This window comes from Chaetodon auriga, chromosome 17 (assembly GCF_051107435.1).
Source record: "Chaetodon auriga isolate fChaAug3 chromosome 17, fChaAug3.hap1, whole genome shotgun sequence".
Taxonomy (NCBI): Eukaryota; Metazoa; Chordata; class Actinopteri; order Chaetodontiformes; family Chaetodontidae; genus Chaetodon; species Chaetodon auriga.
The window spans coordinates 8,153,758-8,178,112 of record NC_135090.1 but is presented as its reverse complement, the minus strand read 5'-3'; the positions used below and the strand labels follow the sequence as shown (position 1 = coordinate 8,178,112).

The 24,355-nt window shown below is 41.7% G+C and overlaps 2 protein-coding genes across 2 annotated transcripts; both read right to left on the bottom strand.

The window, feature by feature from the left end:
• Positions 1-6,042: 6,042 nt before the first annotated feature.
• On the bottom strand, positions 6,043-10,218 carry LOC143335266 (coagulation factor XI-like). Its single transcript, XM_076754556.1, has 10 exons — positions 10,198-10,218; positions 9,411-9,513; positions 9,095-9,251; positions 8,700-8,809; positions 8,435-8,597; positions 7,605-7,723; positions 7,376-7,508; positions 7,130-7,236; positions 6,343-6,502; positions 6,043-6,145 (listed from the first exon to the last, which is right to left on the bottom strand). Exons 1-10 carry the CDS (start codon positions 10,216-10,218, stop codon positions 6,043-6,045), a joined length of 1,176 nt encoding a protein of 391 aa, XP_076610671.1.
• A 2,735-nt stretch (positions 10,219-12,953) lies between these two features.
• LOC143335265 (glutathione S-transferase A-like) lies at positions 12,954-16,033 on the bottom strand. Its single transcript, XM_076754555.1, has 6 exons — positions 15,845-16,033; positions 15,660-15,725; positions 15,360-15,465; positions 14,592-14,710; positions 13,193-13,275; positions 12,954-13,092 (listed from the first exon to the last, which is right to left on the bottom strand). Exons 1-6 carry the CDS (start codon positions 16,010-16,012, stop codon positions 12,954-12,956), a joined length of 681 nt encoding a protein of 226 aa, XP_076610670.1. The 5' UTR covers positions 16,013-16,033.
• Between the last annotated feature and the right edge of the window lie 8,322 nt (positions 16,034-24,355).

The window sequence follows — 24,355 nt, the reverse complement described above, 5'->3', positions numbered from 1 at the left end:
CAGATATATACTATAACCTGTGAAGAAGACCTGTGTGAGTAGAAGTATGTCAAGAAAGAGATATTTGTGGAAAAGAGTTCGCCATTTCCTTGGTTTGAAGAAGAAAAACAGGAAGTTATACTTAGTAGTGAGTGATGACCTCAGGTAATCAGATGGGTATGAGACAAACTTCGATGCAATGGGCTCTGGGCCCCTTCAACTGGACCAGGGACATGATTTTCAACTTTGTAGGCAAGACAGAAAGGGAGGGCCTTCTCAAACAGGTGGAGGGGCTGAAAACTGAGCTCCAAGAAGCAAGGGAACACAATTCCTCTCTGGAGCACAAGATCAGCAAGTTCACCACCAACCTGGAATTAGAGGCCGATAAAAACAACAAGCTCTGCGACCAGATTCAGAATTTGACCAAGGAGATGGATTTCGAGACCGATGAAAACAAGAAGCTCTGGGACCAACTTGGGTATATGAACAAGCAGCTCTTTAGGGAGAGGAACGGTATCTGTACTATGAAAGAAAGATTAAGAGTCAAGGATTCTGAGATGTCCACTATCATCCACAGGCTAGGCCAACAACATCAAGAGGAGATACAAAAATGTTCAGATGAAATCAAGATTCTCTGGGACAAGAATCAGTATCTGATCCATGACCTCTCTCAGGAGAGGGAGTGTAGACTTCATCTCGAAGAAAGAGCAAAAGCCAAGGATTATGAGTTGTCCACTACGATCCACAGGCTAGAACAACAACATGAAGAGGAGATACAAAAATGTTCAAATGAAATCCAGATTCTCTGGGACAAGAATAAGCATCTGATCCATAAGCTCTCTAAGCAGAGGGAGCGTAGACTTCATATCAAAGAAAGAGAAAGAGCCAAGGATCGTGAGATGTCCACTATGATCCTCAAGATACAGCAACAAGAAGAGGAAATAGAAGGACATTTGGATGAACGGAGGTACCAGGAAGAAATGTTGGCGTCTAAGGAGAGAGAATCTCAGAGAGAGATCCAGACGCTCACTGTTTCTTACAATGAGCTCCTCTTAAAGTACAATAATCTCGATCAAGTATGCAACGAGATCCACCACAGGTACGACACTGACATCGCCACAGAAAGACAGATCAATGCCAACCTTCAGCAGCAACTTGAAACACAAACACAGATTCTTGATGACCAGATGTCCGAGCACAAGGAGCTTGTTCGCAGTTTGATGTGCGAGCAGGAAGCCTTCCGCCAGAAAATGGAGCAGGAGGCCAAACTCTTGCTGCAAGAGGTCCTTAAGAGGGAGGAATCTCTCCTAAGGGAGCTGGAAGACAAGAATAGCCAGCTCCACTACCAGACCTCCAGAAACATTGAGCTCGTTACTAAGCTCAAGGATGAGGAAGAGGCCAGGTGGGCCAGCAAGAGGAGGAGTCCCATCCCTGCTGTGCTACAGGACCCAGAACCTGCGAAGGAGACTGTAGTCTGTGAGGAGAAGGATGCCAAGAAAGAGAAGAGATCTTTCCTGAAAAGACTTGGCCATGTCCTTGGTTTGAAGAAGAAAAACAAAGTGACGACATCAGCAGAATCATAATGTAGCACGTATCACTCAGAATTTACCATCAATTTTTCATTCAACAACCTGACTTGTGAGCGGCATGGTGGCGCAGGTAGTGTGCGTGCCTCACAGCAAGAAGGTTGCTGGTTTGATCCCCGGGTCGGGCAGGGCCTTTCTGTGTGAAGTTTGCATGTTCTTCCCGTGCACGCGTGGGTTTTCTCCGGGTGCTCCGGTTCCTCCCACAGACCAACATGCTCATTAGGTTAATTGGTGACTCTAAATTGTCCATAGGTGTGAGTGTGAGTGTGAATGGTTGTGTGTCTGTATATGTTGCCCTGTAATCGGCTGGCGACCGGTTCAGGGTGTATCCCGCCTCTCGCCCATTGACAGATGGGATAGGCTCCAGCCCCCGCAATCCCGAAAGGGATAAGCGGGTATAGAAGATGAATGAATGAATGAATGAACCTCACTTGTAAACAACCAGGAACATAAAACTTCAGAACATAAAAAATATTACTGTTCAAAGTGCAACTCAAATAGAAAAATTGGCCCAAAATGATAAATGAAATAGTCCAAAAATAGTCAAATGTCCAAATGAGTCAGTGTGCACAGTTTGTCCGAAATCAGTGTGTGTGTGATTTTGTTTCTTATCTGATATGATGTGATAGATGTGCTTTCTCCAGATGCACGATGAAGCTCCACGTTCCTCGGGTTCGGGCTCTGGCTCGCCATCAGAGTCGACTCATACACCAAAAAAAAAACAATGGAGTTTTCTCTCGACAAAAGCCACAATAAAACAGCGATGCCCGGTAACCCAAAATCTCCTCACGGGTGAGGATACCTTTCAGAATCAATACCTCAAAAACAAAATAAAGATTTATCCACTTTTCATGTAGTTTTATGACTAACTAACTATGACTACAACGACAAACTCATTCAGACTGTATAATTTAACATGGTTAAACTGGAAAAAATGGGGATTACTGTGTGTGTAACTAAAGGGCGTTACATCCTCTCCTCCTGAATCAGTGTGCGTCCCTGCATGCTTAACCTTACACATGTAACATCCGTCCAACCTCTGGTGCAGGAGTAAACACTAGCGACACTGAGGTGACACCGGATCCAATTAACTTAAGCTACCGATATGTTACGTAACGTTAGCTGGCCATCAATATTTTGCAAATGTCTATTTAACTTGTAAAATTTGTTATGAGTTATCTGAGCTAATAGGTCTGCCTTGCCTCATCTTTTTCCTCTTCCACATTTCCATCATTAATCTCATGTGCGTTTCCTTCCACGGATTCATTTTGGACTGATTCACTTTCGACTCCTGGATCATCCTCGACAGGTCAAAGTCTTTTTCCGGCCTCTTGAGGCACTTCATTTGCCTGAGGAGTTGGAGCTTTACTGCTCTTTTCTTTTTCTTGCCTCAACTCATCGTGAATAGAGGAAGCTAGAAATTCACAAGGTAGCAACAAGTCTCTATGAAGTATCCTCTCTGGACCTTCAGAGTTTACTGGGGCAACAACACAGACTGGAGAACCATCAACATGCTTTTAACTTTATAGACTGTGCTACTCCATCTGTCTGCTATCTTGTGCTTACCTCTGAAAGAGACATTTCTGACAAGAACATGGTCGCCTTCCTCAAGGGTGGACTCTCTGACTTTGAGATCATATCTCTGCTTGTTACATTGAGCAGTTTTTTCACTGTGCTCAATGGCAAGCTTGTAGTTTTTTTTTTTGCAGATTTTCCCTCAGATTTTTCACATAATCTGCATGAGTGATTTTCTTGCATCCTTCTGGATTGATTCCGAATGCCACGTCAATGGGAAGGTTTGGCTGTCTCCCAAACATCAACTGGTAAGGAGACAAACCAGTGGTGTCATTTCTAGGGCTGGGTATCGTGACCAATTTAAAACGAGGATCCAGCGCTGATGCTGCATACAATGTGTCCTTCTGCACATCATATCTTAAAGACATTTCACAAATTATTTTTGGTATCATCACAGTATGATGATAAACATGGCATAGAAATATACAATCAAGACGCACACACACACACACACACACACACACACACACACACACACAGACCTTAGCATACCTTGTCCTCAAGTTATTCTTTGCAGCAGCCTTTAAGTCCTTTACCACGGTGGAGTCTTCAAGGCTGGGGGTCAAGGCCTCCACAGTTGGTTGCTTGTCCTCTGACATTGCCAGTGAAGCCTCTTTAATTGGTTTCAAGACCCACACCAAATCTTCGGCAATCGTTACATCCTCCTCTGTTAAGGTGCACAGATCCTTTTCGTTCCGGGGCACGTCTTGTGAAAGGAGAGTGGCAGAGATAGCTGGCTGTTGCTCTAAAAAGCGCTCCAGCATGTCCAGTGCACCGTTCCACCTAGTCACAACATCTACAGTTAGCTTATGCGCTGGCAGTTGAAGCAGTTTCTGTTTTTCTTTTAGTATATTGTCTGCCATCATACTCCGGTGAAAGAACGTTACTACACGCCTCACTCGAGCAAGCAGACGTGACACGGCTGGGATTTTCAGACCTGCTTGTGAGGCTAAGTTCAGTGTGTGCGAAGCAGCTGACGTGTATTAGCTGGATTATCTCCAAAAAGTGAAGTGAAGTGAATGTGAAGTGGTGACAGTAAACTGAAGAAATACAGGAGCTGCAAAAATGTTCGCTCTCTGGTCACTAACTTTGTCTGTGTTGATTTAGTGCTGAGCTTTGAATCAGCTGCCTGCTGCAGGTAACCAGGCTGATTCAGTCAGACCTGTGAGAGCAGAACATGCTCTGTAGAGCTGAGAGGAACCGCAGACTACATGCAATCATTTGATCCATTATCAGTATAAAAATATTCATCAGCTTTAAACTTTCATGAGTTTATCAACTTATGAAAGGATAAACCTATGAAAAATTGGATGTAATGTATTGACTTAACATCATATTTAATCTAAATGCATATTATCAAATCTGTAACGGTCTCTGCAGAGAAGACGTGCTCGCTGCTCCTGCAGATGCAGCTGGGTCAGCTCTCTTTTTGGCTTGATATCCTCTGTTTTGGAGGGGGGTGTTAAGTTTATATGAACCTTCATCTCCAGGCTTGCTGTTGACCACAAAGTTCACAGTAGGCTTAAGGTGGTTTACATGACATCTGTGTGGTCAACGTAGTTCACAATATGATGTGTTGTTTCGGGTCCCCATGGAATTTAAGGTTTTGGGATATATCTTTGTCCCCTTTATCAGCAATAAGTGGTTATGCCCCACCACCTCGTTTCAAAGATCAGGGTCTTCTGATGCTGTGGTTTCCAGAAGTTCTTGTCCCAAACTCAGAGGTGATGCCCCCCGCCGAAGCTCAGTCTATGATCACAGTTGCCGTTCATGAGCTGGAGAGGACAAAGCTGTGGATGGATCCAAGATGTTTTGCACCAGTCCTGCAGAAAGCCCCTGGTCTCCATTGTGATAGGTGAGAAGTTTCTGCAGCGGGGAGCTGCTGTCAGCTGCAGTTGTCACCTCCTCATGCTCCGTGCATTGATATTAGGGTTGACCTTACTCTTAAATCATGTAGAGGAATGTATTTGACATTTGTGTGGTTTTAAGAAGTACAATGTTGTCAAACTGTCCAAACTGAACTAGTACAGGATGCAGAAAAAGTGAGTGTGTGTGAGCACAACAAGTGTTAACCCTTCATCTTTAAATTTAATGATTTACATTGTGGGGACCTGCATTTTGTCCCCATAAGGAAGGTGAGTCCCCATAATGTGACTGTGTAAACGAACTAATGTCCCTTCAATGCGAGTAATACATGGTACACACACACACACACACACACGCGCACACACACACGCACGCACACACACACACACGCACTGAACATAATTATTCAATTAATGTCTTTCATTTCTACTGATACTAGAAATGAACTAAACAGTCTGATTCTGATAAAATGACAAACATTATTTTATGAGCTCACTTAATTTAAAATGCATCACATTCCTTCATATAGTAGCCACTTTTTCAGTATTTCTCAATTACTGCAAACTATTGTTATTTACTAACAAGGCACAAATTATTACTGACGATGTCTGTGGTAGAATCCCATTTGTGCAGAAACACACAGATATGTTTTAATGTCATTACTCTCCTCATACTATAAAAGTGAGCTCTGTGAATAATGACTTTCAAATTCCTAAAGTGGGCTGCTCATTTGCAGCTTGCATAGCAATCACGTAATGACCAACAGGCCTGTCTGTCAACAGTCTGCAGGAAGCAGAGAGGGAGGACGTTTGGTTTGTCTGAGTGCACGAGTGAAGCAAGGAAACATGAAAAGCTTAGATGCGGTGGTCCAAGCTGAAAGAAGAGAAGAGTTCAGCATAGAGTGAGGGAGGGCAGCGATGACATCTCTCATGTCAAAAAACACTCCACACAGATGGTTTACTGCTGAGTCTTTTACTGGATTCATGTCTTGTTTTTTTTTTCCTTTTTATTTGACTCTGCATGTGTGTAGAGCACTCTACACACAGTTCTTCAGGGTGAAGCCAGACACGACATTGGCTAGTTTGGTAATTTTCGGAGGAGCAGGCATGGTGATGGCACGCTTGAGGTAGCAGCGACGCCTACAACACAAAACCATCAGCGGCATTTTAACAAGGCACCAAAAATACATCAAAAAGTGGGGGTACAGCTGTGATGATCAGTCTAAATGTGACATGATTTCTGGGTATTGCTTGAATTGCTGGTAACATTTCATTTGAAGACATGGACAATATTTGTATTCGTGCAGGTTTGCATGCTTGCATAAAGAATACCATACCTGTAATCAGGGTCAAAGAAGTTGTCCTTGACATAGGTGTAGAACTGGCAGCTAGCATCCTCAGTGCAGGTCCTCTGACATGTGTCTGCATCATCCATCAGCTCGAAGCGAATGTCAGAACCTCTGAAATCTACGTCTACCTGAGCCACCTTTACCCAGTCTGTGAGCAGAGAGGAACCAGGTTAGACTTGTGCTGCTGGCTAAGATACAGAAATACTCCACTCATTCATATGTCCTGAATGATTCCAGTCTTTGTAATCCAAGATCACACAACAGCCAAATCCACAATAAGAAGGTTTGCCACGTATCTGAAAATGCAGCGTGAAAGGAAAATTGCAGAGGTTTGGCTTATCTTTGTGACTAAATTATGTTCCCATTCAGTGAAAGTGGAGTTTCCATAATACAAATGAAACATTATAAGAAAAGCCCCAGCATTGGCACACTTTCATTGCACAGACTTTTCTCTGAAAATCTGTGTTTTTTTTGGTCTTAAACGCACAATGCTGTGATTCTACATGTAACTGCTGAGAATAAATAGCTTCATCATGCAAACAAAACTGCTCTTCATCCTGTGGCGAATATGTACCCAATTTTCATGTAATTCGTTCAATAGGTGTTTAGACATTTCACTATACATTCACATGGCTAAAAAGAACAGGGAGAGACACCACCAATATGTGATATATACCAAAATGACCAATATGTATCTCCTGCCATTGTATCCTCGTCCTACCCTTCTGTCGGTTTATTCTCTTATACTCTTTTAATATTGAATCATGATTTGTACCATTATCCAGCTGACAGAAGCGTGCTGGTATCCCAGATGTGACTCCGTCTTTAGCTTTGGTCACCATTTCATTTGGATTGCTCTTCAGGTGACAATTGAAGGAATTACTGCAAAAAAAGGAGAAAATTATGTTTAACCATGTCAGTAGAGTGAAGATACTGTCACTTAAGTGTCTGGAACAGCAAATACACTAATATAACTCAGCACTTTCTACTAACTCATTGGACACTATCCCTTATACATTACCTGATAAAAGAGAAGTAGGTGCAGCGTGGATGAGCAGAGCACAATGCCTGACAGTGTTCAGGAGAGGCAGCGGGCAGCGCCTGGATGTCGCTTCCTGGGATGTCAGTGTTTGCAAACAGCTTGCCCTGACATGCTGTATAAAACATGGATGATACCATCAGGCAGCATGCACACTGACCTGCAGGATGTCTTCTTAATGCTGCAGCTTTTGCTATGACTGTTTGTGTACCTGTGTTAAAGTGTTGACTCATTTGTGTTTTGTGGGAAAATCCAGATACTACACCAGTCTTTGCTTCGACAATAGGAGTCCTTGGTATTGTCCAGCTGAACTTAAGGTGGCACTTGTATCTAAAGCAGAACAAGATTATCAGTATGGGATTGTAGAGCCTATGTCCTACTCCAGGTTGGAGTGGAGTATGAGCACTGGGAGTGTGAGTGTGAAGCAGGGCAACAACAACAAAAAAAAACCTAGAAGAGTGAACTCAGGAGAGTTCAGATCTCCACCGGGTATGTCTGAGGACAAAGTGAAGCAGCTGTTGATCTCTTGCAGCCCCCACCTGCTGGTTAAGATGAGTGAGGAGTCATGACATATATATTGTCAATGACAATATAAACCAGAGCAGTAAAAGGCTTTTTTTTTTTTTTTTTTTTTTTTTTTTTTTTAAATTGTGACTTATGGCAACCACAAGAGGCCCTTGATTTCATGTGCACAAAAAATACGAGGTTGTTGCATCCAGAAGTCAGCGAGATTAGCTGCAGATGCATGCACACACAGACACATGACCAAACACATGATCCCCTACAGGCTGCTGTGGATAGTTTCTGAACTTGCAAGACTTGTGCAGCAGTTAACCTGTACAACATTGTGTAAATAGACTACATTTTTGCACATAAATTAATCTTTATAACAACAGTTATTCCTCCAGTGTTCACTGTTTGCACTGGGCATCTGTCATGAATTGCTGAGGCCACAAACACTTCACGCATGGAGGCAAACCTCAACCGCACTACATCTCGATGACAATCTAATCTCAAATGCAGTGTAACGATGTGCTTTACCTGATCTTCTCTGGTGTGAAGACCCCATTAACGAAAGTAAAGAACTGGCAGGCAGGGTCCTGTGTGCAGACTCTCTGACACTCCTCATAGTTTGCTGTGAACAAGGTTTGGTAGTCTGCCCCAAGGAAGTCCACGTTCTCGTACACCTGAAACAGACAGGGCTCTGGTGGACAGACAGACAGACAGACAGAGTAAAGGAGAGTGTGATCATGCATCACTAATAAACTGATGATTTCAGAATGTTTTGAAATGGTCGTGAGCCTACGTGAGTCTGGGCTGCAGGACTTGAGAGAAAATCCAGAGGTGACGCCCAAAAGTGGAGTCCGAACATTGGGCTGTCCAGAGGGAGTGGTCTTCAGGTAGCAGTAAAAGTGCCTGCAGAGAAAAGACAATGGTTTTATGTTTGTTGTTTTGATTTTTATTCACCATTGACCTTAAAACTTTAAGAGGAAAGTGTTATCAGTGAAAAACAAACTGACAAATAATAAGAACACATAAAATGACTTAATAAGCAAAGATGATAATGATATGATAATTCTAGCTCTGCATTGAAAAAGACTTACATTTACCGTAAGTGCCCCGTTTTCCAAAAAATATGCCACTCTTCACAAACAAATGACTGACTTATTTGTAATTCCGTGTCTGTTGCTTGTTTTGTACCTGTTATCTCTGGTCCAGTCAGCCCGAACAAAGGTAAAGAAGAGACAGGCATGGTGCTGGGTACAAAGCTGCTGGCAGTGCTGAGCATCAGGAGAGTAGACAGATGTTATGTCTGTTCCTGGAAAATCCACATTCTCCAGAAGCTCCTGCTGACATTCTGAAGAAATGGAAACGGAAGCACTTTAACATGTATCGATACAAAGATATACACTGCATACATTGTTCCACATATACAAAAGCAGTGAAATAGAAACTTAAGCAAACACACACTACCCACATACAGCAAGTCCTGTGGTTAGAACAGAATGTGTCTTACCTTGACAAAGGGAGAGGCTGCAGATCGCAAGCAGACCCACCCAAATCAAGTGTGTTCCCATTGTCTCAATTTTGATAAGACTCGGTATTGGTGAATGAAGATTCTTGGAGCACAAATGCAGTAAAAGAAGTGGTTCTGCAACTGCAGGCTGGCCAAAGGACAGTTTCTCAATCAACAGATTGTATGTCTGATCTATTTGCACAGTGGATTGTGGACACATTCAGTGATTGGCTCACTGCAACCTATATACAGCAACTACAACTTCATGTCCTAGAACCAAGTTAATAAACAAACTTCTGAGCTGCATGGTATGATAAGTCCTAAATTAGCCTGCAGGAGAGCTAAATAAGATGTATCAATACTCATAGTGAGTATTGCATAGCTGAGCTTCAAGTTGGTGGCTCTGCTGATTGCCAACATGTTTTTCATACATCAAGTCAATTTTTGGCCCGGCATTGATATTCATTAATTTCAGAAATTGACCTTAAAGGTCCCATGTGAACTATGATCCGATCAAGTCTCTGGGCTGTTTCAGAGTCCAGATTATAATCAACATTTGGATGCTCTGGCACCAAGACCTTGGCACAAGTTCATGAAACTGTTCTGTTTTGCCTTCTTGACCTATGTCTTACCTCAAATTACGCACTGATTTTTCTGTTTCATTCCCATAGTGCTGTTGTTTCTATGGAAGGCCGTCAATCCTGTTGTATTTTTACACCTTTGGAGAACACGTTTTGCTTGAGCAGCATGATCTAACATGAATATACTTCTGCACTACATATTTTACCAACTGGCTGCGCTTGTTCATGCTGTTTTGTTATTGTATATGACATATCTCACTGTTCTGTTCCTATTAATACTGTTTATCATTTATATGACCACTATACCTATGTGTGTTACTCTTGCTAAAATGCTATTTGCATTTTTAGATCTTATAGACTCTTTGAACCTCATTCAACACGTGAAAGGGACAACACATTCTGAAGGTCAAACCTTAGACCTGGTGCTTTCATCTAATTTCTCTCTCAAGTGTCTTTATTTGGTGAAACTGACTTGATCTCCTCTCAGTCCAGATGCACTGATTCATTTAACAATCAGTGCCTGACCATCCTCGACCAAATTGCACCATTTAAAATCAGGAAACAAAAATCAAATACCCTCCCTTGGCTAAAAAAACGCCATCAAGCACTTATGAGAAAATCTGAACAACAATGGAAGGTCAGAAAGTCTGAAACAGCACTCAACTCCCTTAAAAGCCAAACGTTCATTTATCAGAGAGCAGTTAAGGATGTGAGATCGGATTACTTTTCTCAACTGATTTCTAGAAACAACCAAAAAACTGATTCCAGTATCAGTGGTCCCTCCACATCTCCTGTATGTGATGCTGAGCTGTCCAAAACATTTCTGGCTCATTTTGTCAAGAAGGTGGAGGACATCAGATCTCAAATCCAGCCTGACCCTTGCATTCTTTCCATTCCCCACATCAGTTCTGCTGCTTTTACCTAGTTTCAACCCATCTTTTTTATCTAAGGTTCTGAAGAAAGTAATTTCTTCCCAACTGATGTCTTTCATCAATAATAACAGTATTTTTAACTGATTTCTGGTTTTAGAGCACTCCATAGTTCCAAGGCAGCACTTGTTGAGGTTACCAATTACTCTTGTTAATGACCCTCTGCTAAGTGCAGACAGAGGCCACAGCTCCACTTGAGTTCTATTAGATTTAAGTGCTGCCTTTCACACAGTCGATCACAGCATCCTCTTACATTATTTGGAGACCTGTGAAGGCATCAAGGGCTCGACTCTGGGTGACATTGCTTCCTTGGCTCAGTTGAATTGTGGTGTCCCTCAAGGCTCAGTTCTTGGCCCCATTCTGTTATATAAAATATAAATATGCTGCTTCTTGACCAGGGTATTCAAAACTATGGTGTGTTTCACCATTTCTGTGCAGATGAGGCTCGGTTGTACAAGCTATTAAAACCCATGAATCCAAGCAGTGTGGCTACTCTTGCAACCTGCCTCTCTGACGTCAAATCCTGGATGTCCCCAGATTTTCTTCAATTTAATGATGATAAGTCTGAAATTGTTCTGGTCGACCCCCCAAATTCTATCAGCTCTTTTAGTGCTAATCGAAGTGGTCTCTCAAATAATCTAACACAGGCTGCTTGGAATCTAAGGGTAATAACTGAGGCAAAGCTCTGTTTTGTTGATCACCTCAAAATTGTTTCATGTTTCTTTACCTGAGGTTCATCCAAAAAAATTAGGTCATTTTTATCAATTGCTGATGTACAAAAACTCCTTCATGCTTTCATCTGTTCTCAGCTTGATTACTGCAATGCACTTTACTCAGATACCAGCCAGGGCTTTGTCCACCATCTGCAATCCATACAAATGGCTCATCTGATGGGGCTTTTGCTTCTAGAGCTCCCACATTATGGAACTCTGCCTACTGAACTCAGACACACTGAGTCTCTGGCTTGTTTTAAATCTCTTATTAAAGCTTTTCTTTTTGTGAAAGCGTCTGGAAATGGTTAATATATGTTTTATTTACAATGTTTTTATTTGTAGTTTTATATCATTCATTATTTTATATCATTCAGTTCATTTTATTGGTTTTACTTGCTCTTTGCTCATGTCCTTTGGCCTTTGTCTCATTTTATCTGTCTTGTCTTGTTTTATTTTTTATTATTTTATTCTTTTACAAAGCACTTTGCAACATAAATAAAGTTTATCATGATTATTATTACCATAAAATGCTTATCATTGTCCCAGTTCTTGACAATAAACAACAACGACAATCAAGTTGAATCTAATCTACTTGAACAAAGTTCTTGTCATCAATATTTCTTACTGTGATTGGGGATGAAACTGCACTGATTATGGTTTCATTTGCTGATAATAAACTTCACCCTTCACTCAGACTCTGATCTAAAGGTGTCTCTTTGAGGTCTGGGTATGAAAACATCTGAAAACCCAGAATTCATGTTCTATTGGTACAGTGCTTTGACTCTGGTCGGCCAAATAGGGAAAGGTAGGAAAACTGCAGGTGGAAAATGCAGAATGAGCACTAAACAAATCAAAGTAAAAGCAGTAAAAGCAGCAGTGGTTTATTTGAGTTTATCAACCTCTGCTGTCAAAACTGTGAGGTGTGGAGAAGTTTTCACGTCGACAGTTATTAGAAAAACAAAAAAAAACAAAAAACAAAGTCCAGATTCCAAACTTGCAGTGAGAGACTTATGGCTATAGTCACATATCTTGTTGTAGAAACCCACAGGTATATTTTAAAATAATTTCAATCTTTCTATCATACCAACCTATTCCAGTCAACCATGTGCTCAAAGAGGGCTCTTTGGATACTGAACTTTAAATTAACGCAATGCTGAAAGTCAGTTTTTATTTCTTTTGTTTACAGCACAAAAAAAGTAATCTGCAGTTAATTCTGTTGGGAAATTAACAACCACAGTAAAGTTAAATACATTTTTCTTAAAATGCTGCCAGTTGGAGATGTGCAATTCAAGGAGTGGTTACAGGAAGGGTTCCGGCATGTCAGCATTTCAGCAGGTCTTTCAGCATGTCTGGTCCCGGGCTTTCCAGCCAGGTGGGAGGCCAGGTGGCTTTGATGCTGGGTCTGTCCTTAAGACCATTATAGTAAGCTGCCAGTACGGGGTAATCTTTCTCACATAACCTACAGAGTGGAGAAATGTTCATGTGAAAAGGCATTTGCAATCCATACATTCATTCTCTCAAGCAGTTGAAAGTCAGTTTCAGTCAATGAGGTCACATACCCATAATGGAAGAGATAAGCAATGGTTGTGTAAATAGCTATATCAGCCAGTGTAAAGGTCTTTCCTGCCACACAACAGGGTGCCTGGAGGACAGAACAAGAAAGTTAAAGGACACATTCATGTGCTGGTGAGCAGATCAGACAACCAATACTGTCAGCCGCTGAACAGAGATGCATTTGATGCTTTCTCATGCTACAATCACAATTTGCACAAATCATAGCTGCGATGGATGGCTATACAGTAGCTGAGCTAACTAGAATATATTATGGATGCCTTTAAAGAAATCATTTACTTTCTAGCAGAGAGGTCAATGAGAAGATTGACATCACTCTGGTATCTGTCCATTAAATATGAAGCCTCTGTCAACAGCCAGTTAGCTTAGCTTAACACAAAAACTGGAAACAGGTAGCCTGGCTCTGTCCACTGCGAACAAAATGTGCCAACCAGTACATCTAAGGCTCGCTAATGTATTTAATTGATGTGTTATTTCTCTCTCTCTTTTTTTTAATCACAAACACTAAACGTTTATGAAAAATTTGTTGTGTAACTGGTGATTATGTGCTGTTCTATTTCCTAGCCAGGTGCAGTGACTTCCTGGTTAGTCCAGCACATTACCTCAGGTAAAACCACAACTTGCAGTGTTTTTGTCTGTCTGTTTGTTTGTTTGTTTGTTTGTTTTCTTTTTGATAAGGATTTGAAAAATTAGATAGAATAATATTTTGTACTCTCAGACAAGATATATCTTTGTGTTGGTCGTGTTTGTACTGAGTTAAGCTAACCAGCTGCTTGTCGTAGCTTGGTACTGCTCAGAAAGCAGATAGCAGGTAGAACCAGCACATCTATACACCCTGCCTGTTTCTACATTCTTTTTTATTCTATTATTTTTTTCTTCCATTTTTTATTCCATGTTGTAGCATGCGTACTTTATGTATTCACATGTAACTCCTTTATCTGTGTTTTTATATATATATGTATATATACACACTACTCACAAAAAGTTAGAGATATTTGGCTTTCAGGTTAAATTTATGGGAAAAGTAAAAAGTTCACGCTACAGTGATATTATATCATGAAAGTAGGGCATTTAATCTCTTAGACCTGAACGCTTGCATGGCATGCATTTTTAATTTCTTTTTGCTATTTGGGCTGGTTGGGACCTGATGAGTGTAGAAACAAAGAATTATCTTTTTACATGATGTAGTTTCTGAGAAAAATGATGTCCACATATGAGGACATTCATTTTAAATATCCCTAACTTTTTGTGAGTAGTGTACATCATGTGTCGCCGCATGTGTCGTTATTTTTATTTTCTCTTGTGAATCTCACCCTGTGTTGTTTTCATTGTTACTGCAGCAGAACTGAAGGGGTATATGATTTCAAGTGTTATCTTCAGGTTTACCTTGTCCAGATATTTCTCCCACAGCTTGAGTTCCGCTATTGCAGCCTCTTTGTGCCTCTTCAGAGCAGACTCGTGTTTCTCTTCCTCTGGGACCTTCAAGCACTGATAGAGATAATCTCCTGAAAAATGTCAAAACAGGCTTTTAATGATGACTCTCAAAGGTATAGAAACTCTGAGAAATAATAAATCTACCCAAACATTGTAAAACATTCACTCCCACATTAGCAGGCCAATTGCTTTCATTTCCTGAGCAAGTGGCTCAAATAATGTTTGAAGGTGCCAACTTGGAAAATACTGTGATCACTTTGGGAAATGTATTTCTAATAATGTATGAGTTAATTGGAATTAACTCGGGGTGCAGCTCTCTTACTTTTGCACCCTGAAGGACTCTGTCTTGTGACTTGCAAGGTATGACTTTCTAACATCACAACCTGTTGTAAGGGGTGCACTGGGAGCTCCCCTCCCTCACTGAAAACAAGAAGTCTCAGTGGTGTAAAGGTGGCAGTTTGGTGTGTGACGCTGCCAAGAGTGATGTAGTTCAAAATCCCGAAAGGCCTCAATGGCAACAGCATCAGCTCAATCATAAAGCTTTGTGAGAAAAAAACTTCTGCAGCCTGGTCAGGCTTTAATAACTAAATGCAAGTGGCTCAAATGTCATGATTATTTATTAGGATTTCTAATATGCAGGATTTTCAGGGCCAAAAAAAACAGTTGTATTGCAAAACAAAAAGTGAAACACCTCAGCTTTGCATGTCTGGGTTAACATACCCACTTTCTGGTTGAGTGTGAAACCCTCAAAAAGGCGCTGGTACATCAGTGCTTGCTCAGCAGCTCCATCAGGGATCAGCTTGTTTCCCTGGGACTTGAACTGGCTCTGTTAGTGGAGACATGAAAAGAGCCACTATGATCAACAGCTGTATGGCGCTCCGGTTTCCTGTCCTTTGCAGTGTGCTGTGTCTGTTTGGCATTGAGGCATTGTTACACATACAATGAGCCCTACTAATTATTAACTCCCTGGTGGAATATGGCAGCACAAGGCCGAGTTCAGCAGCTTAGCAAAGTTCTCACCTCCAGGTAAAAGCAGGCAGCGAGGGACTCATTCAGGATCTTGTCTCCATGTTTGAAGGCAGGTAGCTTTAAGAAAGATAGAGTGGAATAAAAACTTAGTATTACAATGAATAGAAATGTGTGCATGTCATGAAAAAGCAGGCTGACACTATGAAAGGACTTGCGTTATTTCCAGATTCACTCACCTGTCCCCTGGGATTCATCTCCATGACTTCCTCCGACTTGTGCCCCATTTTCTCAAAGGAGAGCAGTTTCTGGTTGTAGCCCTTCAGGTTCTTCTCCTCCAGAGCGATCATGACCCTCCAGCAGAAAGGAGAGCCAGAGGCCCACAGCAGAGTCATGTCCTTCGCCATGGTTTCAGAGTGAACTGCTACACCCGACTGCAGCTGAAGACTGAAACTTGAATCTGTCAGATGCCTGTTTTTATAACAAGCTCTGACCAACCCTTCACAGTCAGATTGGTGGAAAGTCCCATCCCATTTTTGTGTTCTTTCCCAAGATTGTGACTCCAGACAGCTGAGATGCTTCACACCCTATCCGAGCATGCCCCCCCATCCGTCCACACCCATCCGCTTCAGTTCACTCAGGGCAGCATGATGTCATGTTCAAAGTCTGCGTCTTTATTATTTCTCCAGTATTACACCTCTGCTCTGCTGGCTGCTTAGATCCACAGGCATTAGACGAAGTGAGATGCGAGGACGAGTGACTTCTCTTGCTTTGCATTAACACTCTTTGATCAAACACGCAAAAATAATGCATGAAATATAAGGTGAAGGAAAACAGGAATCCAGACTCACCCCTCACAAAAGAAATGACTGTAATCTTCAGAGTTCAATTTGCTGCAGGAACACTGCAATATAAGTTTTAAGGTCGATAGAAATCAAAACAACAAACATAAAACCATTGTCTTTTCTCTGCAGGCACTTTTACTGCTACCTGAAGACCACTCCCTCTGGACAGCCCAATGTTCGGACTCCACTTCTGGGCGTCACCTCTGGTTTTTCTCTCAAGTCCTGCAGCCCAGACTCACGTAGGCTCACGACCATTTCAAAACATTCTGAAATCATGAGTTTTTTAGTGACACATGATCACTCTCTCCTTTACTCTGTCTGTCTGTCTGTCTGTCTGTCTGTCTGTCCACCAGAGCCCTGTCTGGGGCAGACTACCAAACCTTGTTCACAGCAGACTATGAGGAGTGTCAGAGAGTCTGCACACAGGACCCTGCCTTTCAGTTCTTTATGTTTGTTAATGGGGTCTTCACACCAGAGAAGATCAGGTAAAGCACATCATTACACTGCATTTGAGATTAGATTGTCATCGAGATGTAGTGCGGTTAGGTTTGCCTCCATGAGTGAAGTGTTTGTGGCCTCAGCAATTCATGACAGATGCCCAGTGCAAACAGTGAACACTGGAACTCTAGAAATATTAATTTCATGTACATGTGTGTTCAGTCAGTCATCTGAAGCAATAATAATCGATTGGATGAAATGATTAAATGACAGCGTTTTAAAAACTTTATTTATGAGAGCATGCTGACTGAGCATGCTGGTCTCTATTTCTGCCAGGTCTCAGCCTGAAGGGGGATCATGTGTTTGGTCATGTGTCTGTGTGTATATGCGTCTGCAGCTAATCTCACTTACTTCTGATCCAACAGCCTCATAGGTTTTGTGCACATTTAACACTGTATCACCAAGGACCTCTTGTGGTTGCTGTGCGTCACAATTAAAAAAAAAACAAAAAAAAAACTTCTATTTATTGCTCTGGTTTATATTGTCATTGTCTGCAAGAGATCAACAGCTGCTTCACTTTGTCCTCAGACACACCTGGTGGAGATCTGAACTCTCCTGAGTTCACTCTTCTAGGTTTTTTTTTTGTTGTTGTTGTTGCCCTGCTTCACACTCACACTCCCAGTGCTCATACTCCACTCCAACCTGGAGCAAGACATAGGCTCTACAATCCCATACTGATATTTCTTGTTCTGCCTTCGGTACAAGTGACACCTTAAATTCAGCTGGACAATACCAAGGACTCCCATTGTCGAAGCAAAGACTGGTGTAGTATCTGGATTCTCCCACAAAACACAAATGAGTCAAAATGATCAGCCAACTTGATGGATTTTAATGGATTTTTAAAATATATTTGTGTGTTCCTTCCACAGACATCAAGTGAAGATCCAGTAAAATCCTGCATATAGTGAATAATTATCTGCAGTAATTGTTGCAACAGTTGCCTGGAGTTTGAAGCATCCCAAGGTCATTGCAGTATTTAACATTTTCAGTCATAACTTGTGCCTTGTTCGTAAATAACAATGGCTTGCAGTAACTAAGAAATGTTGAAAAGGTGATTACTACATGAAGGAATGTGATGGATTTTAAATAAGTGAACTAATAAAATGTAATGTTTGTCATCTAATCAGAATCAGACAGTTTCGTTATTTTCAGTATCAGTAGAAATCAAAGACATTACTTGAATAACTGAAGTGTGTGTGTGTGTGTGTGTGGGGGGGGGGGTATTCCAGTTCTGACCCCACAGCCGGAGTACTGAACTGTGAAAGTGTGAAATAAGGTGCAAAAACCACATTTTTGTGACGTGAACGGGTGGGGTGGGGGCCCCAGGGATTTCTTGCTTGTAATCCCAAGAGACCCTTGCAGCGCCACTGGTGAGAAAAGGGTGAAAATGAGACACATTTACTGTTCTAACAGTGAAGTGCTCACACACACTTCCTTCTTTATCCTGTCCTAGTTCAGACTTTTCCAGTTTGCACAGTTTGACAGCTTTAGCGTTTGGGATTAGAACTTCTAAAAAACCACAGCACCAGAAGACCCTGATCTTTGAAACATGGTGGTGGGGCAGAACCACTTGTTGCTGAAAAAGGAGGCAGAGAAATACTCCAAAACCTTAACTCCACCACTACTCCTCCTACCTCCTCTCTCAGGACCTGAAACATGATATCAACACCGTGAATTGTGCTGACCACCCAGATATCATGTAAATGTGAACTTCAGCAAACCTGGAGATGAAGCTTCACATAAACTGAACATCCTGTTCTAAAACAGAGGATATGGAGCCAAAAAGGGAGATGACCCGACTGTTGCTGCATCTGGCATCAAACCAGGGAGGAGGTCTTCTCTGCAGAGACTGTTCCAGACACTTTGGGGAAGAAGAAGAACAAATTATTCTCTTGGCTCTGTGAACTGACCAGATGGAGGAAAACATTAACCCCAAGAGCGTTCTACACATTCTGCTCTGACAGGTTATTCATTTCTTTCTTTCTGCACATTTCTTTTGCTGGATTATCACATCATCTAATGCTTAAAAGTTGAAGGAGCATGTTCGCACACACACACACACACACACACACACACACACACATACTTAGGGATGTTGATGTTGTGCAGAAGCATGTTTACACCAGTAGGTGGCAGAAACAGACGACAGGACGGGATGGCAGCATTTACAGTTTCCAAAATCCTTCTTTCTGCTTTACGTGGGGCCCACAATCACACCCGCAATGTTTGTTTAGTGTTGACTCATTAAGTATGAATCCTATTTTTCACAAGCTTATTCTTCCATGAAGTTGATAAGCTTTAAAGTGATTGTTGAATTTGTGGGCCAAAAATCACAAATTTGTCTTTACAAATGCGACAACTGTGGGGATCTGCAGTTCCTCTGTGCTCCAGTGTTTCCTCCTCCAGGTGTCTCCTGTTTGTCTCTCCTCTGTTTGTCTTGTCTGTGTCTGTGGTCCTGCAGGGTGTGGCTGACAGAATGGGACCGACCTCCTGAACTCACCTGAATGTAATCACCAATCAAGACCCACCTGCTTACTCTATATATAATCAGAATATATAGCTGTATCTAAGTTCATATTAATAAGTCAGTCAGTTCTTGCCTTCTTCTCTTTATACTTAATCGGTTGTGCTTTCCCTGTTGTGCTCGGGTGCGTAGCCATGTCTGCCTTCACAGATGAACTTCGATCAGTCAGTTTGCTCTCACTGAGGAATTGGACCTGTCTACCTACTCCTGCCGAGGGACTGGATCCATCTACTCTTCAGCTTTGTATAAGGACTTGGCTTTGCTTGAACTCTGTCCTAACCCATTTTATTGATTAAAATATTTAAACTGTTTTCCCGCCTCCTGCCTCATTTGTCCACGCCTTGCACTTTGGATCCTTCAAATTCAGTCAAAACCAAACCACATATGGCACCCAGGGCCTTCCTGTGACAGAACATGCATATTCAGAAAAAACTACCTAAGTGTTTCTGTTATTTTAACGTTACTCAGACAGGTTGTTTTTAAAATTTAAAAATGAATCAAAAATTTAGTTCAATATGAGCTCATGGCAGAGGACCACATACAGGGGAGGACATTAGGAGAGAATTGAGAATCAAAGTGACTGACACTGCTGGTTTTGGTATTTTCATGTGACTTTGTGACAGTAAGAAAAATATAACAGCAGCCTCATCCTTCAATCACCTGTCTGTCAGGCTGTCTGTCTGCCAGAGCCTTGTCTGCCTCAGGAGTGCCAGAACGTGGACTCCTCAGGTGCAGACCACCAACTCAGCCGACAAGGAGGAATGTCAAAGAGCCTGCCCACCAGACCTTACCTGTCAGTTGTTTTACCAATGGAGTGTTGACACTAGAGAAGATCAGGTGAATCTGACTCACTCACTCACGATAGGACAAAACAAACTGAGCTGCCTCTGTCCTGGTGACATCATCAACCTACTTTTGTTTTGCACTACTGTTATCAATGCTATTACATGCTCACATTATCCATTTCTGGTGCAATATATCTTAAGTTGTATATTTTTTCTCAACTGTGCAATAACACTAATTATTGTCCATATTGATAACAGTTTGTGCACATACATAGACTTGAGAAATTCAATGTCCTTTGTATACAACAGCATTTCTCAAGTGCAATACAACATGTGACGTTGATAGTTTTTCCTCATATGAAATGAACAAGTATTTTTTATAATCTGTACTTAATGTACATATACATAGTTTTTTTCTATTCTGTTTCCTGTTTCCTTTTTTTTTATCTTGACCCTTCAAGCCACTGTTTTTGCTTTGTAATACTTGCTGGCTGTAACGACTTAATTTCCCCTGTGTGGGATCAATAAAGTCTTATCATGTTATGTTGTAGTATGAATTATATTGTCAGCCTGCTCTGGGGCAGAGGTAATGTCCTCGATTGAGATGAACCTCAACAAGCAAAGCATTTTAGGCAAAGTAAGGAAGAATGAATGCTACAAAGCTTATGGGACACTCCAGTGACTGACTATTACTATAATATTATTATATACTATTACTTTAAGTCGGAGAAGCAGAAGCTCAGGCTCTTGCATATTTAAAAGCTCCAAAAACACTGGATGTTGTATTCCTGTCATGTTACCAGCATCATTTTCTTTTGAATGCAAAAAATTGTAATTGAATTGGAAGAATAACATATGAATCACTTTCATGTACTACTTGATGTCCCTCAAAGTTTGAAGCATAAATGTCTCCCAATGATCTCCGAGCAGATTCACTGGATCTGTCACAAATCAGAGAGGCACCACATGCAGAATCACAAGGCAGAGGCAGATATAAGCTAAAAACTGGAAGTTTACTGGGCAGGGCAGAGTACAGTCCGTAGCAAGGCTCGATACCAGAAAGCAGGATGATCAGACAGAGGTACAGAGTCATCAGGCAGAAAACACACACCAGGTAAACAGGCACAGGTCAAAAATACAAAAGGCAGAACAAGAGAACAGCTGGGATACAAGGCAGGCACAAGCACAAACAACGATCTGGCAAAGAACAAATACTGAGGGGAAAATGAGCAGATGAGAAACAGGTGTGTGGTGGCAGAGCAGGCTGGTCACAGATTGGCTGACAGTCAATGCAGGGGGAGGGGGAGTGGGCAGTAGCGTGTGGACAGAGCACTGGCTGAAGGGCTGAGTGGAGGATGAGCAGAGGGGAGTGAGCCGGAGGGTGGCGCTAAGAGGCTCCACCAGAGTCCATGACAGGATCAGTTGGGGGTTCAGTGGCTTGCACAGACGTGCTATTTATGAGGATTAATATTTGCAGTCTTCCGGTAACAAATGCATAACCTTCCTCTAATCACCGCTGCCTGAAAACCATCACCTATCTGCCTTGTTGATTGTCAGCTGCGGACTTCAGCACACCCGCCTCTCTCTCCACCAGGCACTTCGACTGCTACCTGAAGACCAGTCCCTCTGGACAGCCCACTGTTCGGACTCCACTGCTGGGTGTCACCTCTGGCTTTTCCCTCAAACCCTGCCACACAGACCCATGCATGCATATAACTATTTTAATCCACCATGATATCCATTAGCAATAAATGATATAAGTGTATAATCAAACACTCGCAGCAAAAGGTTGTAGCAACATCCTGCAGGCTGTTGTGCATGTTTTGAGGTACAATGTGTTGTCCTCTCTGTTGTGCAAAGGAACAGTCTCATTGACAAGAGATACAGCTGTGCTTTGCTTTATCAGAGAGACGACATTGCTGAAGGCTATCAGTTGCTTTAAGATAATACAGTATTACAGTGTGGGATGAGAAAATCTAAATATTAAGTTATTCTTTTGACTTGCAAGACTGCTGATGGTATCTTAATCATTCAGCCAGATTTATTGGACAGTTGAGGAGGAAACTATGCTGCATTTGATGTGATTGGATAGGTGAACAAATTTAGGTCAGTAGGTGGTGTGTAAATTCTGTACACTGTCCTCATTTGAATAACCGTGCCGGAACCGATCACCTCTGTCTGTGCAGGGGTGAGTGAAAAGTGCATGGTCGCTGTGACTGTTCAACAGTCTAATTTCAGTTAAAACATGCAACATTAAATGACTGCAAGAGTACCAACAAACTAAGATAATGTGCATAGGTTTTCATAGGCACATATTTGACTTTGACTTAGACTTCTACTTTATTGATCCCAATTTAGGAAATTCTTCTGATGCAGCAGCAGGTTAAACAAAAAATAATAATAACATGATAATAATATTAACAATAATAACATAAAATCTATACAATAAAGAAGAATAAAGATTAATTAAAAAAAATAATAAAAAGAATAAAATTAAGAGAAAAGAATCCATATAATTAAGTATATAAACAAGTTTTAACAGCAGTTCTTAAGACAGAGAGTGAGCCAGAGGTATAAACTAAAAATATGTGCAAGTTGTAGATGATAAATAAATGTAAACAATAAACAGTACGTGCAATATTTCAGTATTGCAAATAATACGTAACATTGAAAATGGGAGATTGTGATGTTGGAAGAATGTTACTATTGTATTGTGTGATGGCTCCTGGCAGGAATGATTTCCTGAAGTGGTCCATGTGACAGCAGAGCTGGAGCAGTCTATTGGAGAAGGAGCTCTGCTGTCTGTCCATGAGGCGGTGAAGAGGATGTTCAGGATCCTCCTTTCCACCACCTCCTCAAAGATGCACAACAGACCAGTAGAAGATCTCCAACATCTTTCTGCACACGTTGATGATCTGAGTGTCCTCAGAAAATAGAGTCTGCTCATCCCCTTCTTGTAAACAGCGTCGATGATAGTTTTCCTGTTCAGTCTGTTGTCGAGGTGCACTCCGAGGTATTTGTAATCCTCCACCACTGTGACATTCTCCCCCAGAATACACAGTAGTTGTTTGGTCGCCCTGTTCCTTCTGAAATCAATAACCATCTCCTTGGTCTTGGCCATGTTAAGCAGCAGGTGATTTCTAGTCGACCATTCCACAAAAAATGTCCACCACTGCTCTGTATTCCTCCTCTTGTCCATCCTTTATACACCCCACCAACGTTGAGTCGTCCGAGAACTTCTGTAGGTGGCACAATGAGGAGTCGTACTGGAAGTCTGAGGTGGACAAGGTGAAGAGAAAAGGAGACAAAACAGTCCCCTGTGGAGCTCCACTACTACTCTCCATGGTCTCTGACAGAACATTGCCCAGTCAAACAAACTGTGCTCTGTCTGTCAGGTAGTAAGGAATCCAGGAGATAGCGGGCAGGTCGACTCCGATCACTCGCACCTTCTGACCCAGGAGCAGTGGCTGGGTGGTATTAAATGCACTGGAGAGTGTCCTCAAGTGTTTGGTGCAGCACACACCAAAACAGTCACAAGCGCACAAAGATCCTGGATCTTTGTGCGCTTGTGACAGGGTAGAGACAAAAGGCTCCGATATATACCAGGGAACAGGAGTACAGACGTGGTCAAAGGCAGGCAGTTTCGGAAACAAGAGACCAGTCCATCAAATATAATCTAACAAAGCTCTTATCATCAATATGTTTTACTCATCTGCACTGATAATGGTTTCATTTGCTTTAATCCCAGGGTGAGGGACTCAGGTGCTGATAGTAAATTTCAGCTTTAACCCAGACTCTGATCTAAAGGTGTCTCTTTGCAGAAAAGTTTTCACCTCAACGGTTATTAGAAAATAAAAAAAAGTCCTGATTTCAAAATTGTGAACAGTGAGAGACCAGTTGTGATGGCTATGATCACATATCTTGTTATAGAAACCCACAGCTATATTTTAATATAACTTATCCCCGTTACTTTGACCTATTCCAGTCAACCATGGGCTCAAAGAGGACTCTGGCGTGCTGAAAGTCAGTTTTTATTTCTTTTGTTTACAGCACAAAAAGAGTGATCTGCAGTTCAAGTCACAAATAAATTCTGTTTGG